Source organism: Gigantopelta aegis, unplaced genomic scaffold (assembly GCF_016097555.1).
Source record: "Gigantopelta aegis isolate Gae_Host unplaced genomic scaffold, Gae_host_genome ctg4174_pilon_pilon:::debris, whole genome shotgun sequence".
In the NCBI taxonomy this organism is placed as follows: Eukaryota; Metazoa; Mollusca; class Gastropoda; order Neomphalida; family Peltospiridae; genus Gigantopelta; species Gigantopelta aegis.
The window spans coordinates 113,010-129,805 of NW_024533718.1; the positions used below are offsets into that span (position 1 = coordinate 113,010).

The window sequence follows — 16,796 nt, forward strand, 5'->3', positions numbered from 1 at the left end:
TAACATACCATGCATCAGTAACAGTAGGACTCTGCATAAGAGTATCCTAGTTGTTTGCATGCTACATTAGCTGCTTGCTTCATTGAGAGAAGTGCCCACAAACTGACATCCAGAGACCATGAAAATGCTATCTCTAAACGACCAGAAAGAGATGTCTGCGATCCTGCAAGTCTGATGGTGCCGTCTAAACTGGATATTCCCTCGCCTGAAAAAAATTGATCGATAATTTGAAATGGACATAATTTTGATAAAGGAGAGACAATTCTTAAATGGACAGTTAATTTTTAAAGTTGTAGAAATATATAGTCACAGAGTATAGGCCATAGCTGAACATATTTATGTAGAATATGTTGTGTTATTACTTACTGCAGTAGAAATATACATCCATTTTATGCTGACAGGTCCCATCATCGGCAATAGTATGGGACAAGACTTTAATTCAGACTCAAACCCAGAACATTGATTGATGTTAGTTGTATTGGTAGCAAAAAGTATTGCTGTCACTGAGTGAGAGAGAGAGAGAGAGAGAGAGAGAGAGAGAGAATGAGAGAGAGTGAGAGCAATAAATAGAACTGTATTAAAACATGTAAACAATACCACCAAATAATAAATGAAGACTTGTTCAAGATGGGTACATTATCTACACTAACCTTCTAGTTTATAACCATAGCAGTTCAAATCCTATTTCTCTACAAGCAACATGCGCAGCCCCCCCAAATGAATCAAAATCAAGGCCACATACTGTACCCCATGTATTAGTTTAAGGATAACCTCTAATCTACCAGATGTACTGTTACCCCCATGAGACGAGCTAGGACTAGAACCCAGTAACCTGATATGTACCTACAAAGAATATGTTTATTATACTATAAAATAGAAAATTAATCACATTTTTACATCAGTCAAATCCTCTGTCCATCCATTGTTCTATTTATCCATCCATCCATCATCACTATTGATCTATCTGTCTTTATTATTTATCCATCAACTTACTACATTGAACAGCTACAGTGTCATAAGGATATCGGCAAGTAGTAGAGTCTGATGTGAGATTTTTGTAGTATCACAACCTAACAAGTGTTTTCTCAGTACCAGTACAAGAGAAGGTATAGTTTAAAAGCTGAATGAGTGTGATTAGATAATCCCTGTTCTAAAGAGAGAAGAAATAAAGGATTGTGATGAATGAATGGAAAAATGGATGGATAAATAAATGGACCAGATAGACTGGTACATGGACAGATGTGTAGATGAAATCAAATAGCCAGAAGAACTAACAAGAATTATTGATAATCTGAGGGCCACTTTGAAAACCCAGTTGACGACAAACAACATTCAACTCTTCATGACACCAAACCAGTATCACAAACAGGATGAAACTGGTTTTCAACAAAAATATGGAAGGGCACCCGGCGATCCTGCTTCCGTTAATAGTTTAAGAGAACCATATTAGGTAGTTCATTGTTTACCTTCAGAGAGAAATAAATATAGACTTATTGCTATGAGATACTATTTTATACCTTACATCTCAATTCACAAATCGAGAACACTGAGAAATAATAGCTATCTCTGGGACACTCTGAGACAGAGTTCTCAACTCCAGTACAAGAGAGCTGAACACCACTATCTACAGATGTACTAGAAAAAAATAGTTTCAAAAATTTGTAGTAATTTAAATTTAGTGTATTATGAAGACATTTATATTATAATCTACAGTACCTTACCCACTGGCCTTGTCATATCTCATGCTAATGTATAGCCCATCTGCTTACATAGCACATCAGCAACTAACCAACTAAATTTTGAATCTAACAGTTTTTCTTTCCAAGTACCATCTTTATATATCTATATCCAATGAATATTATTATAACATTGTTATGATTATTACTATTATTACTACCTCGGGGATGCCTTGTAGCCCATCATTACTAATGATGTCATTCTGAACATCACCTGAGAATGTGGTATATGTTCACACTGGCATGATTACCAGACAACATAACATTTGCTTGACTTGCGTTAAATCCTATGAGATTAAAATGGAGTATCATAATTCATACTATAATGATTATTAGTCAAATTATATGCACACAAATTATAGTTATTATCCAACTAACTATTATGCTAAAGGTACCAGAAGAAACTATGTTTTTAAATATCTAGCTTCTATACTAACTTACCACATTCAATTTTCACTCCATTGTTACAAACAGTGACATCATTACTAGCTGGTAGATTATCTAGGACATTTACTAAACATGTAGTCCATTAATGTTTTTTGTAGGCAGATCAAAGAGTACTATCAAAGGAATCACCATGTTTTTATACTATACATGATAACATACTGACTATATAGTCGGCAATAACCAACCAAGCAGATTTAGAACTATACCTGAATTAGACAATATATATACTTACATGAATCATATGCACATACATGGATTGATTATATACTTTTATATATATTATATGCACCATACATAATACCATATATGTGACTATACATGTAATATGTGTATTGTATATAAATTATATTTAATAATTGTTAAGAGCATAAGCTGATTATAGAATTAAAGGAGCAAAACTAATACAACTCAAAGCACTCAATTGTAATCTTTCTATTGATGCCTTACTATATCTAGTACTATTAAATCATTAATACAAATGTTAGTAATTAATTACTGTGTTTACTCCAGTATTATTATCAAAGACCTTGTCTACTTACACTCACATTGTATTGTTAGATACAGCATGAGTATATCCAAGTTGTCTACAAACAGTGTCAATTGCCTCTTGATTAATCCCATCACTACATACTGGTCTCCAATTCCATATAAATAGAGTTGTAATAAACCTATTGAAGTATAAGAGGAAGAACTGTAAGCTGGACTGCTCCAGAGTAAGATGAAAAGAATCGTGCTAATAAGAAAATAATATTAAAATAAAGAGTTAATGAAGATAGCTTATGTAATCTGATTTATTGCAGTATTTTTAAAAATTATATTCTCTCTCATTCTCATATTAATATAAATAATTGTTAATAACTTACAGCACATATGCCAACATCATGAAATGAAACCTTGGGGTAATTGAGTGGCTGGTTTATATAGACAACGAAGGAGATGTGATTCTTCTCTGTACATATGACCTCACCCAAGCTGATGTTTGCTACACCAATACCAAACCTGAGGAGAGAGAGAAGAAAGAAGAGAGAGACGAGAGAGAGAGAGAAGAGAGGAGAGAGAGAGAGAGAGAGAGAGAGAGAGAGAGAGAAGGGAGAGAGAGAGAGAGAGAGAGAGAGAGAAGAGAGAACACTGAATAAACTGCCTTTATTTTACCCACATTACCACAATGACATGAAATAAACTGATGTTCAGTCACCAGTTGAACTTCAATAGCATAACAATTACAATTGTGATTACTACATGAAATTAATAATAATAATTCCATTTAATAGAGTCCAACTAATTTCTTACTTCTTGGAATAGTAAACACTGAAATTCTATACTAATTAAACTTATCTATTGTATTTTCAATAGATTTTATCAATACAGATATATTAGGTCATTGGTCTTCGTCATAGTAGTGTTTTGAAGATTTAGCTGTTTTGCATACAATAATGTTAAAATCAACTTATAATTTAATTAAAAAGACAAAATAGTAACACAACTACAAAAGTCCCTGTTTAGTTTAAATATGATGTAATTCATATCGGAAAACTTTAATTGTAAATAACCATTTTCAATTGCTATCATGAGTCATCGTCACTGTTCATCTATCCATCCATTCATTCCATCCATCCATCCATTCATTCATTCATCCATCTATCCATTCATCCATATCATTCCATCCATCCATTCATCTATCATCTACATTCCATCCATTCATTCATCCATCCATCCATTCATCTATCATTCCATCCATCCATCCATTCATCAATTACCTTAAATCAGATAATAAGTAAAAACTAATAGCTGGTCCCAAACCAAGTTGTCGCCAAGCAACAGAAGCAGTTAATAAGTTAAACTTAATACCTCCACATATGTGCCCCATGGTCATTATAATAAATTTCTAATCGTCCAGCGAGATTATTAGCTCCATATCCTGCTAGTCTTAGATCTCCATGTTTGTTGACAGGATACTACAATGTACATTTATAAGGAAATTAAAGAACAATAACAATAAATGTACTTCTCATGTGGTGTCATCTTCTAGAAGACTTATTTGTTACAAATTTGTAAACAATGTGATTTGAACATATAAATTACAAGCAAATACATATGTAAGGGAATTTGTGAAGCCACTATGATATGTTATTATGATTGTAGTAATAAACTAAAGACATATATGAAGACAAGTACAGACACGACCAAATATTGATTGAGTGACAAATAGTGTCATTAACAATTAGTATAACCGTCCCTTACAATAATTATGTGTACGTAAATACAAGACGTGAATTATAGTGTTCTTAAGACAACACCGCAGTTCATACCAAAGTTAGATTGTATTCTTTGTTGATATGTTTTCACATAGTATATCTACTTTGGTGGAACACCGGTCATTTGGAATATGTGAAATTTTGTTACAGTTAAGGATAGTACGCGGATAAATTACTCATTGCAGATAGCATATTTGCGAGCAAGGAAACAACAAGGTATCACTACATATTCTGGTATGTATGGTGGTAAGAGGTGATAGTTAAGTCTTTGTTTCTATAAAGAAGGATATACTGTTATTCAGTTCATAGACATAACTATTTTAAAATAAAAACCTTCATAAAGGGCATTGTGAAAAGTGACTTAAGAGCATATTCTAAGTTCAGGGCACTTATCCTAATCCCATACTATTGAACTCTCTATTGATAGTGGGTGATATCTACACTCAATGTAATGGACAGCTTCCAAACTGTCTGGAATTATAAGATTTCAATAGCTTTATCTCAATCTGAAGTATTTGCTTAGCAAGGTATTTTTCCTTTTCTAAATGACTACTTTGTGGTGGGAACATAGTTAAGAAAAGTGATCATTAAGTTTCCCTTTTTTGTAGTAACCACTACTTGGCTATGCACAAAGGAAAGTCACTAGTTTCACTATTTTAATAATGAATTGTGGGAAAGTTCAAGGATGTATATCCTACACACACACACACACTGCAGAAAATAAAATAAAACACTATTTTTTGAAGCTCAGCTAACAAAGATCTTTTAATAATTTAACTGTTAATAGATAAATATATTATACATAATCTAATAACTCTTCTAATGAATAAATAGCTTAAAGAAGGAAATGTTGTATGAATTCCTACAAGTTGTAAATTGTCAATGAAAATTCTTTCTCTCTCTCTTCTCCTCACAACCACACACACACCACAATATTGCATAAGATAAACTCACCACTACCACTGTAATTAGAATTATAACAGTTCATTATAAAAAAAAGGCAAGTCTCTTCTATCAAAGCACTTCATCTTTAAGCACCAATCACAGATCACCATATCTCCAGTAGAAGGTGCTAGCAAGTTAGGGAGGAGGAGGAGGTGTAGATCACAGGATAGCCTGGCTACTGCAAATATGCTTTTGTTTTCCACTCCTAATAACTCTTACTCTGCTAACTATCTTTTCTATCAATAACGTGCTGCTCCAGTAGACTGCTAACAATAATTCAAAGTAAAATACAGCAAAATTCTGTTTTGAAGTTGTCCACTTGTCTGCTAACACAGACACATGACAGTACTCTTATATAGTATAACGCAGGAAGTGGTCCAATATATTGTGTGGTAAAAGTACACCTTTTTTAGTATAACTGGTATTATACTGCACTATACAAGAATATAGTATCATTTTATATGTAAATTGTATGGGAATACCCACACTTCAAGTTAATCCAGCTGTCTGTCGAGCTATGAATATCATTAACAAAACCACAAGACACTACTATACTACCTCACTCTCATAACAAGAATTGTAATTATTTACGTAATAACTAACCACACCCATTAGAGGATATTGTAAAATAAATGTCAATTTAACTTGTATCGTAATAATATGAGGACAATATTTCATGATAACACACATGTCAACATTATTATATTAATATAAAAAATCCTTTATAATGTTGAAACAAAATTTGCTTATGATGAATAGGCATAACTTTACGATATAAACAAAGAGTGTATGCTACAACTAGACAAAACAAAGGTACATTTATTAATAGAAAACACAAAAGACATGTACACATGTATACAATTACTAATGTACTAAGTGTCTAAACTCCCCCTCCAAAAAAAGAAACCCATTTCACTAAATGTTAGTATGAGAAGATTATATGCTTAATTATGTAGTATAATTAACAGGAACATCCTCCTCCCTGAAGTCGTTTTCCTTTTGAGATAATGAACGCTGGTTGGTGTTGAACCAATAGCTGCTTCTCCCGGCTACAAAAACATTTAAAAATTATTAATAAGTTTGTTTCCTTTTAAATAGAACATTAATAAATTTCTTTAAAAAAGTCAATATTGAACTTACTACTTGCCTTCTTTGGTTATAATATTATATTGTTAGAAGTGAAGCTAATATAACACACACCCTCACTTTGAAGTGAAGCTAATATGACACACCAACCTCAATAAAATGGCATTCTTTAGATTATTATGAATCCTTATATTGTGAGCATAATTCTTTATGAGTCATATGATCTTGGATACACATGACAAAACACTGCTTGTGTAAGCTGAATACTTTATTACAAGAGAGATTAAATAAAATTCAACTAACATTTACATTTCATTACATATACTACATGATGATGTCATATTGATGTCATAGTTATTGTAATGCTTACATTTTTCTTATCCATTTTATTCTTAATATCCTTTGCCAAAGTCATAAATGCCTAAATAACAACATGTTATGTTTGATCAACATTAAGTACCAGTACATACTGTCTCAACATTTTGACCAGATTTAGCACTAGTTTCCATAAACTTCACTTGATGTTCTTCTGCTAGCTAAATTGATATTAGACAGAAACAATGAGCAATGAATGGATGGAATGAAATGTGTATTAATGCATGGATGGCTTAGGTAATGCAGAGGAGTTTGTCATAACCCAATTGTCCACGTTCTTCTACTGACTACTCTGGACTCTTCAAATCACATTTGTTTCCCAAAATCATTTTTCTCAACATCAGCTGCAGCATTCTAAAATGAAAAGTATGCTTAGTAACTGGACAACATCAATGAAAACCTCTAACATTTTAATAGTTACCTCTTCAATATTTCTGATCCAATTTCTGATGTTATCAAATGACTTTTCATTTAGTAACATCATATACTAACATAATACCCTAATATGAGATAACCCCTGTCATTAATAATATAATATACATAATAGAATACAAACCATTGCTCCTCTGTAATATGCAGTTGTAATTGTTCTGAACGTTCTTGACCTGCTGTATCCCTGTGGAATTAGAGAGAGATGAGAGAGAGGAGGGAAGGAGGGAGTTAGAGGGAGGGAGAGGGAGAGGGAGGGAGGGAGGTGAGAGGGAGGGAGAGAGAGAGAGAGGGAGAGAGGGCGGAAATAATCACTAGCAGTATTAGTCATAAATACAGGAAAGTTAGACAGACAAAGGAAAGATGGACAACAGGTAATTAAACATCCTTATTAGCTAACCATATTTGGAGTTTGATCTTCTTCCCTTCAATATCAACAGTTTCTTATCTTAAAATCAATTCCTTACAGTACAAAAAAGGATGGTCCTATACTTTCTATAATCATAAGTCATTATCATTACATATTTACAGCAAAACTACAAGTGATTTGTCAATTAAAAATAGAACTATTGGACTAATAAATATAAACATTGTTATCAGCTAGGAAGCTACCTGTAGTGATGGCTCTAGTGAACACCACCGTGAATACTAGTAATATATACATAGTGTAGTGTAATATTAGTGGGTTCTAGGTCAGACTACGTGAACATTGGTACTTACCACAGTGACCTATGATAAATACCATTAGTAAGCTTAGACCAGTTAACATCAGTACTTAAACCACAGTGACATAGGATAACTATCATTAAAGTAAACTCTAGACTAGTGAACATCAGTATTTAACCACAATGACCTGATGATAGCTACCATTAGTAAGCTTAGACAAATTAACATCAGTACTTACCATAATGACCTATGAATGTTACCATCAATAAACTTAGACTAGTGAAACATCAGTACTTACCATAGTGACCTAGGATAGCTACTATTAGTAAACTTAAACTATTAACATCAATAGTTATGACAATGACTAGGATAGCTATCATTAAATAATAAATCTTACAACTTAACGTACGACCTTACTACAATTACTAATATGAACTTTGTCTCTTATAAACACCCATATTAATTAAAACCTTAAAATAAAGACATAGTTCTCCAAAAGAGGTGGACCACCTTACTTCCTGCCCAAGTGCCCAGATTATTACATTTAGCTTACCTATAGTTTGATATAAAGGTTTGAATTAAAAGCATCCTCTGAGAATCTCACTAGAATACACGTTTTTTCCTACTCCACTGTCACCAATTAACAGTATTTTAAAAAGAAAGTCATAAGTTTTTGCCATCCTGGTTAGACCTGATCTATTTAACAATAACAAAACCCACAACAAAGATGGCTACCCCCAGAAGACACAAGTTGCTTATACGTTCTTTGCTTCCTTCTTTTCGATACCTTTTAAGACACAGGAGTTTGCTGCAGTATTACTGTTAACTTGCTTGCCCTTGTTCTTACTTCTGGTGAGCTGGTTAATTAAAACAGGTCATAAAAAATTAACAGCTCAGCCAAGACATCACATGATTTGCAATGGACGTTTTCTAAAAATAGATATAAGTATACTGAAAATATACCGGAGTTATACGTAAAAAGCATGGATGCTAAAAAGGTGTTAGAGAAGTATGGATGGAAAGAAGGTCAAGGTTTAGGTAAAGAAGGACATGGTCGTGCTGAACCAATCAAAGTCTTTATGAAAACGAGATAATGGAGGAGTAAGTCAGACAATAATATTTGTGACAGTTTGCCATAAGATCTTATAGGTTGGTCTGGGAACCAGGCAAGAGTTTTCCAATCACTGGTGGAGTGCACTATATAATAAAACCTGCAGGAAATATATGTGTGGAGACAACAAAAGTATGTTTGTTTATTCATAAACTTAAAATAGTTATAAATAGGGTTTTTGTATGTGTAAAATTCCATATATTTAAGAGAATTTCTACTTACAGGATGGTGTGAAAGTTAAAGGGAGAAACAAGCACCTGCACTACTCTTTAAAACAACAATGTTATCATATGCATAAAACTGCTCTAAAGTATGGTGGCTTTTTAGAATCTACATCAATAGCCATTGGTGATAAACTTGTAAAAGAGAATCATGGACAAGACTGCAATCTAAAGGATGGCAACGAGGATGATATTAATATAATGTAAGTAAAACAGATAATGTAGTCAGTTATATGAATATATTAACTTTATTTAGAGTTAATAACGACGACTTATTAACTGCTTGTGGTGGAAGGACAGCTCACAAGTAATTTTTTGTTGACTACTGGTATAAACTGTGTATTTTTAACCTTTAATAGAGCTGCTCGGCATGGATTTAAATTATCTGGTAAACTGCAAAGAATCAAAGAGCAAGAATTAAAACTATATGAATCATGCTGTGAGCTACCTAGTGACAAATGTGAAAGGAAATAAAAGAAAAGAAAAAGAACTTGTCATAATGACATAGATGAAGAAGATACCATAGGGGGGAAAAAGAAAAATAAAATGATTAAAATATAGTCTTTATATTTTTTAATCTCAAAACAAAGAATTTTAATTAATAAAAATTAATAATTACTATTTTAATTAAGTAAACATTAATTAAAATTGTAAAACAATGTTCTATTTAACCGCGCAGGCATTTTCAGTGGTGAGGCGCTGTTTACTCGGTACTCACCTATCGAAAGAGACCAATCACTTTTCAAGTAAGTCAGTCGCTAAAGATACAAGTTGTGTACTTCTACAACCTATCATCGTTTGTTAAAGTTTGCATACATGTGTTACGCGCGTGTGTGTAAATATATATATATATATATATAGCTACATGTAATATTTTTATATTGGTATTTATATATATACTAACCGATTAACCATTGATCAGTTTTTTAGTAACTTAAAAAACGCTAATTGACATAATGAGCTCTCAACCAGGGGTATCCTCCTCTGGGTTTAGCTCAAGTACTGAAGGGGCTGCCACTATGGCTGCAGTTGTTGCCATGACAACTCCGCAAACTCCTGTACCAGTAGTGGAGGTACTACTACAGAGGGTGGAAGTGGTAGTCATGGGAGTGGAGCCTCGACTGTCTCACCTAGTTCGTCACAATTTCAAAGATTGAAAGTGAGTTTAATAAAAGACAGGACAGCTAAATAAACTCAAAATTGTATAAGTCATTTCCTTTCAATTAAGTTATAATTATTTGGATTAGGTCACGATAGCCCACCTGTATATTAGTATTATAGAACTGACCAATCAAAATGAAGTATTAGTATTCAAATGTACAAATAAAAGTAAATTTAATGAAAATGACTATACACATATAGGTTGGGTATTGTATTTTATTTTTAACCCTTTATTCTTTGTTTAGGTGGAAGATGCACTCTCTTATCTTGATCAAGTCAAATTACAATTTTGGTAATCAACCTCAAGTTTACAATGATTTCTTGGATATTATGAAAGAATTCAAATCACAAAGGTATGGACTAAAGTAATGGTTAATGAGATATAGTTATATAGTCAGTAATATAAATACTACACAAGTCTATATAACTATACACAAAGGAATAGGAAGCATACCTTTCTAAAATGAGAATGAGTTTACCATGTGTTATGGTTATAATGATATTCATAGCCACATGCATGTTTACCTTTCATCTAGTATTGATACTCCTGGTGTGATCAGTCGAGTCTCAAACCTCTTTAAAGGTCATCCTGATCTCATTGTTGGATTTAACACATTCTACCTCCGGGTTTTAAGATAGAAGTTCACGGTCAGAATGAAATCAATATTCAAGGCCCCGCCCAAATAGCCACACCCTCCAACAAATTGCTATGAGACACAATGCTGCTGCAGCAGCTGTAAGTCAAACTATGGAATAAATTAAATAATTGAAATATTTATTATGTACATATTTTATTTTGTTTATAGGCAAATAATAACTCCAGTACTCAATCATCAAATTTCTTCTCATACTCAACGATCTTCTCCACCTAGTAGTGGAACATCCAATGTTCCAAAAGTTAGTACTGAATAATCTATTTACCATTTATTTATTGAAAATATTTTATTTTTACTTAGGGCCACCAACCTGTAGAATTTAACCATGCCATCAATTATGTGAACAAAATTAAAGTAAGATTTCTTTAATCTATTTTGTGTTAATTTGACTCCCTCCCTCTCTCCCTCCCCCCCCCCCCCCCCTTCTCTCTCTCTCCTATTTTTAGAATCGTTTTCAAGGACAACCAGATGTTTATAAAGCATTTCTAGAGATACTTCATACATATCAAAAAGAACAGAGATTACTCAAAGATGTAAACCCATACATGTTAATTACAAGTAATTATCTTCTCATTTTATAGGGTGGTGTACCTTCAAATACACCTCTTAGTGAAACAGAAGTATACGGCCAAGTATCTAAACTATTTCAAAATCAAGAAGATTTGTTGTCTGAATTTGGACAGTTCTTACCAGACGCTACATCATCTCATCATTTATTAGGATTTGCTGTAAGAAAGACTGCTGAACGGACAGATGGATGGATTAAATAATAGATAAATGACATAAATTACTTTTCTTTTTTAGAGTCCTTTATCTCTTGGATTAGTAAGAAACAATCAGGTCAGCAGTCTACACACACACACACACACACACACAGATCATTGCACATGTACTCTAGGAAAGAGCAGTAAAAGTCACAGTAGAAAGAGCTCACAGAGTAGCTCGTCAGGACCACCCAGTAAAAAAAACAAAAAGCAGTGCTAAAGATGTGTTAGCTGAGGCTGGTAAACATGGCAATTACTCTGAGATGGCTCTCTTTGATAAAGTAAGTACATATGTGGATACAACAGCCAGATGGAACATTGATGGATGGATAGATGGTTTATTATATTTTTCTATTTTCGGTAGATTCGTAAGGCTCTCCATAATCAAGAAGTTTATGACAACTTCCTCCGTTGTCTTGTTTTATTTAATGAAGAGATTGTCTCCAGATCAGAGCTGGTTCATTTAGTGACTCCATTTTTAGGGTACAACCCTCTGTCTTTATATTACCTTGTTAAATAGCTGCTAATGATTTTACATGACGTATACTTGTGTTTATATGCTTTTTGGCTTTCTTTCTTTTTGCAGAAATTTCCAGATATTTTTTCTCAATTTAAGTCTCTGCTTGGTATTAAGGAACCCAGTACAGCAGGGTCTCGCATGAAGGCACACCCCCTCCTCAAATTCCTCTTAAGGAACGTGTCACTGAATTTGCAGCTGAAATAGGTACAGTCATCACTGAACATTTTCTAAATGTATCACCTTTGTGTTAGATTTAATAGTTTAAAACGTCATGGTGCTAGTTATCGTGCCCTTCCTAAGACTTATGTTCAGCCAAAGTGTTCTGGAAGAACTCAGTTATGTCACGAAGTTCTCAATGACACTTGGGTTTCCTTTCCAATGTGGTCTGAAGACTCCACCTTCATGGCACCAGAAAAACACAATATGAAGAGTACATATTTAGGTTAGTGAGCTTAGTATATCTTTGGACGTGTCAGTATTCTTTTGGATAACTTGGTATATGTCTGTATTCTCTTTAGATGTGAGGATGAGAGGTTTGAGCTTGATGTAGTATTAGAGACAAACCTCTCAACAATAAAAAGTATTAGAAGCTGTTCAGAAGAAAATGGCAAGGTATATCATTAATATTAATACATGTTTTTTGATTTAAAAAACTCTTAGAATGAGTCCAGAAGAAGTAGGACAGTTTACATTAGATGAACGTTTAGGAGGATACTCGGAGATTATACATCGTAAAGCCATTCACAGGATTTATGGTGACAAAGCTACTGATATTATTGAAGGACTCAAGAAAAACCCTAATATCGCTATACCAGTAGTTTTGAAAAGGTCAGTATTGTTTTGTAATAATACATTAATTCAGAATTGTTTAAAATTGAATTTGCTTGACCTTATTAGAATAATTAATGATATCATATTCTCAAGAATATAATAGATTAATGATATAACAATGATTTGGGATTAATAATTAATGCATTGATTTAGGTTGAAGTCTAAACAAGAAGATTGGTTAGATGCTCAAAGACAATTTAATAAAATTTGGCGAGAACAGTTGGAGAAATACTATCTCAAGTCCTTAGATCATCAGGGGATTAACTTTAAAGCTACGGACACTAAAACAATGAGATCCAAAACTTTAGTGGGTGAAATAGAAGGTTTATTTGATGAGGTACATAATAATAAAAACAATTGACTATTATGTGTAATTGACCAATTTTAGCGACAAGAACAACTAGCTGAGGGAAAGACTCCACCCCTTGGGGCACATCTCTCTTATTACTTTTCTGTATGTATTATGCTTGTGTTATATTATTATTTTGTTATATATATTTTTATTGTTAGGATGAGACTACAGTGTTTAATGATGCTGTGTCATTAGTAATGTATTATATGAAAAGAGCATCCAGTCTGAGTAAAGAAGAGAGTATGAAAATTAAAGGATTTTTAACTCAAACATTAGCTGATTTCTGTTACTATCCTAAGTATGTTTATATATTTATAATACAAGTTATCATGTCTTGTTGTCAGAGTTGAACTGACTTCAGAAGATGATCTTAGCATGGATACTGACTCTGAAGCAATGGATGTTGACCAAGATACTAAAGGTAAGTCTATATTATCTCCATTTACAATCCTCTCTCCATTCATCCTGTAGAATCAGAGCCATTTCCTAAACCTACATCTAATGATACTGTACATTCCATACAACCAGAGGCTCCTCCTGGTTATAAGGACTTGGACCACCATACAATCTTCACAAATAATACAATATATACCTTTTTTAGATTATTTGAAGTGAGAAGTGCTACTAATACCTCTGTCTGTCTGTCTGTCTGTCTGTCTCTGTCTTTTTGTCTATCTGTCAATATTGTTTTGTTCTTGTCTAGTTATTATGTGAGAGGTTATATAAAGTGTACAAACAGTCATTGGTAGCTATTGAAGAATATTCTAATGATGGTACTTCTACTTTAAAGGAATCTACAGCTGTAAAGTTAGGTCTCAGAAAACTACGTATGTTGTCAATTTTTGTGTATTTAATATAATTTCTATATTTGTTTTATTTCTTCTCTTTTAGCTGATATTCAAGTTGATGAATATTATCCAACATTTCTTAATATGGCGAAAAACTTTATGGAGGGAAACATTGACAGCTCAACCTATGAAGAAGATACTGCCCGGGAAATGTTTGGCGTACATGCTTATGTTACCTTCACATTGGACAGACTCGTACAAAATATTGTTAGACAAGTATGAAAATAAATTAATAATGTATCATTTGTTATTAACATGTTTAGCTTCATGCTATGATCGCTGAAGACATTTGTTTACAAGTCCTCGACGAACATACCAAGTTTGTTGAAGATTTAAGCGACATCTCTCCGTCTGTTTCTTGTTACCATGGAAACAGTATATCAAAAGAAAATGGAAGGGTTGTTGACGGATGAGAATTGTTTCAAGATTGTTATGGTGAGTATGTCTCTTGTGTCTGTTTGTTAATATTGATATTTATTGTTCCACAGTCACAAAATAGATTGCTATGTATTGAATTATTGGAATCTGATGAGTCATCAGATGATAATGGAGTAGATACAAAGGTAATATCTACCATCCATCACTAATCCATTCTGTTCGTTTATCATCCATTCATCTACTCCTTTAATCATCTACTTATCTATTAATCTACATGTATTTTTACTATAGAAGTGGTCATATGTTGAACAATATAGTAAAGATGAGGACACTAGTTCACAATATATGAAATCGCTAGTACAAGAGCGCAAGATATTTTTAATTCGGTAAGTTCAGTCATTACAATATAACATTATTATAATAATTATTGTGTTGTCTTTAGAACTCATCGTGATCCTGCTTATCTTAGTTCATCAACTTCAATGGAAACTGACCAGAATTCTACTGAAGTGGATCAACTAATGTTACAGTTTGATACTCATGGTGCTATTGAATTTAAAATGGATGAAAGATCATATAGAATGATACCTTTAGCTAATAGTGAAGATTATATGTACAAGAGAAAATCCTTGAAAAGAGCTCGAGAAGTAAGTACCTATAGTCTTTGTCAATATTTATCACAGTGACCTATAGTTAAATTTACTTTACCACAGTGACCTAGGATAGCTACCATTAGTAAGCTCTAGACTAGTGAACATCAGTACTTACCACCAGTGAGACTAGGATAGCTAAGCTCTACCACCCACAATGACTAGTGAACATCAGTACTTACCACAGTGACCTAGGATACCATAGTACCTACCATTAGTAAGCTCTAGACTAGTGAACACCAGTACTTACCACAGTGACCTAGGATAGCTAAGCTCTAGACTAGTTAACATCAATACTTACCACAAGTGACCTAGGCTCCAGCTAAGCTCTAGACTAGTGAACATTAGTACTTACACCAGTGACTGGAGCCAATGACTGTACTGTAGTTTTCTAATTTTAGGTCAATCCTTCAGTATTTGAACAACAGCGAACTCATTTCCTTGAGTGGTACACAAAATGGAGTGACATTCATGTTAGTTCGAATATGCAAAAAATATGTGAGAGTTGGTTTATGGGTACAGCTGATAGTTCAGATCATCCACTCACAGAACGAACAATTGAGGAGTTTAATGGACAAAAACGGGCCCGTTACACTACAGACTGACATCACCATGGCAACACTTACACCACGACAACGACATCAAGACTCTAAGTTTAGGCAGATGTTGTTTTATTAACTGACCAGACAAATGTAATCTCACTCATCCCACTATTTTCAATACAAAAGATTTCTTTTCAACTATTAACTATTTCACACAAGCCTCAAATTATGAAGTGGCTTTATCGTTCAGACACAAGTCTATACTATAATAAGTGATTTATAACTTGGTATATAATTCTTTGTTGCTTTGTTATAGCTAATAGTAAATGTTATATGTAGTACATAGTAATATATCATTGAATAAGTGATCTTGGTATTTGTACTATTTGGTGGTGTTATGAGCTTTCCCAGTCTAGAGCTTTAATAAACTCTTCTTCTGTGAATGCTAACATCCGAGCAGCTTCCAAATGTATCTTTTGTCGTTGAGGACATCAATGAGTTTCATTTGTTTTTTGAATGCAGTGATAAGTTCATTCTTTTGTCTCTCTAGTAGTTTGTTCTCTGCTTCTAATGACTCCATTTTTGTTTTTCAAGTTTAGTCACATCCTGTTTGTAAGAGGAAGTAGAATGTAATGGAATGAATTTAGGAAACCTTAGAATCTGCTTTCATTTTAGTATATAATCCTTTGTATTTCTCAACTTCTTCCAAAGCTCTGTTCAACCGAACTTCAGTAGCACTGTGTGTTGAAAAACTTTTTTCTGTGAGGACTTCTCATTGTCCAACTCCTTTAATATACAAATAAACAATAATAGTCTGGTACTA

The 16,796-nt window shown here is 33.2% G+C and overlaps 1 protein-coding gene and 1 pseudogene across 1 annotated transcript; one reads left to right on the forward strand and one right to left on the reverse strand.

Moving 5' to 3' along the window:
• Nucleotides 1–6,175: 6,175 nt before the first annotated feature.
• LOC121392610 lies at nt 6,176–8,619 on the reverse strand (annotated as a pseudogene).
• A 303-nt stretch (nt 8,620–8,922) lies between these two features.
• LOC121392612 (paired amphipathic helix protein Sin3a-like) lies at nt 8,923–14,966 on the forward strand (the record flags this gene model as incomplete). The annotated part of the gene is given in 18 exon segments (XM_041523754.1): nt 8,923–8,977; nt 9,378–9,474; nt 10,337–10,430; nt 10,678–10,719; nt 10,721–10,785; nt 10,969–11,048; nt 11,051–11,138; nt 12,633–12,775; nt 12,778–12,814; nt 12,891–12,948; nt 12,950–12,984; nt 13,033–13,200; nt 13,357–13,540; nt 13,592–13,657; nt 13,714–13,853; nt 13,900–13,976; nt 14,447–14,562; nt 14,892–14,966. Coding segments are annotated over 18 exon segments (1,620 nt in total), but the record flags the coding sequence as incomplete, so codon positions are not given.
• Between the last annotated feature and the right edge of the window lie 1,830 nt (nt 14,967–16,796).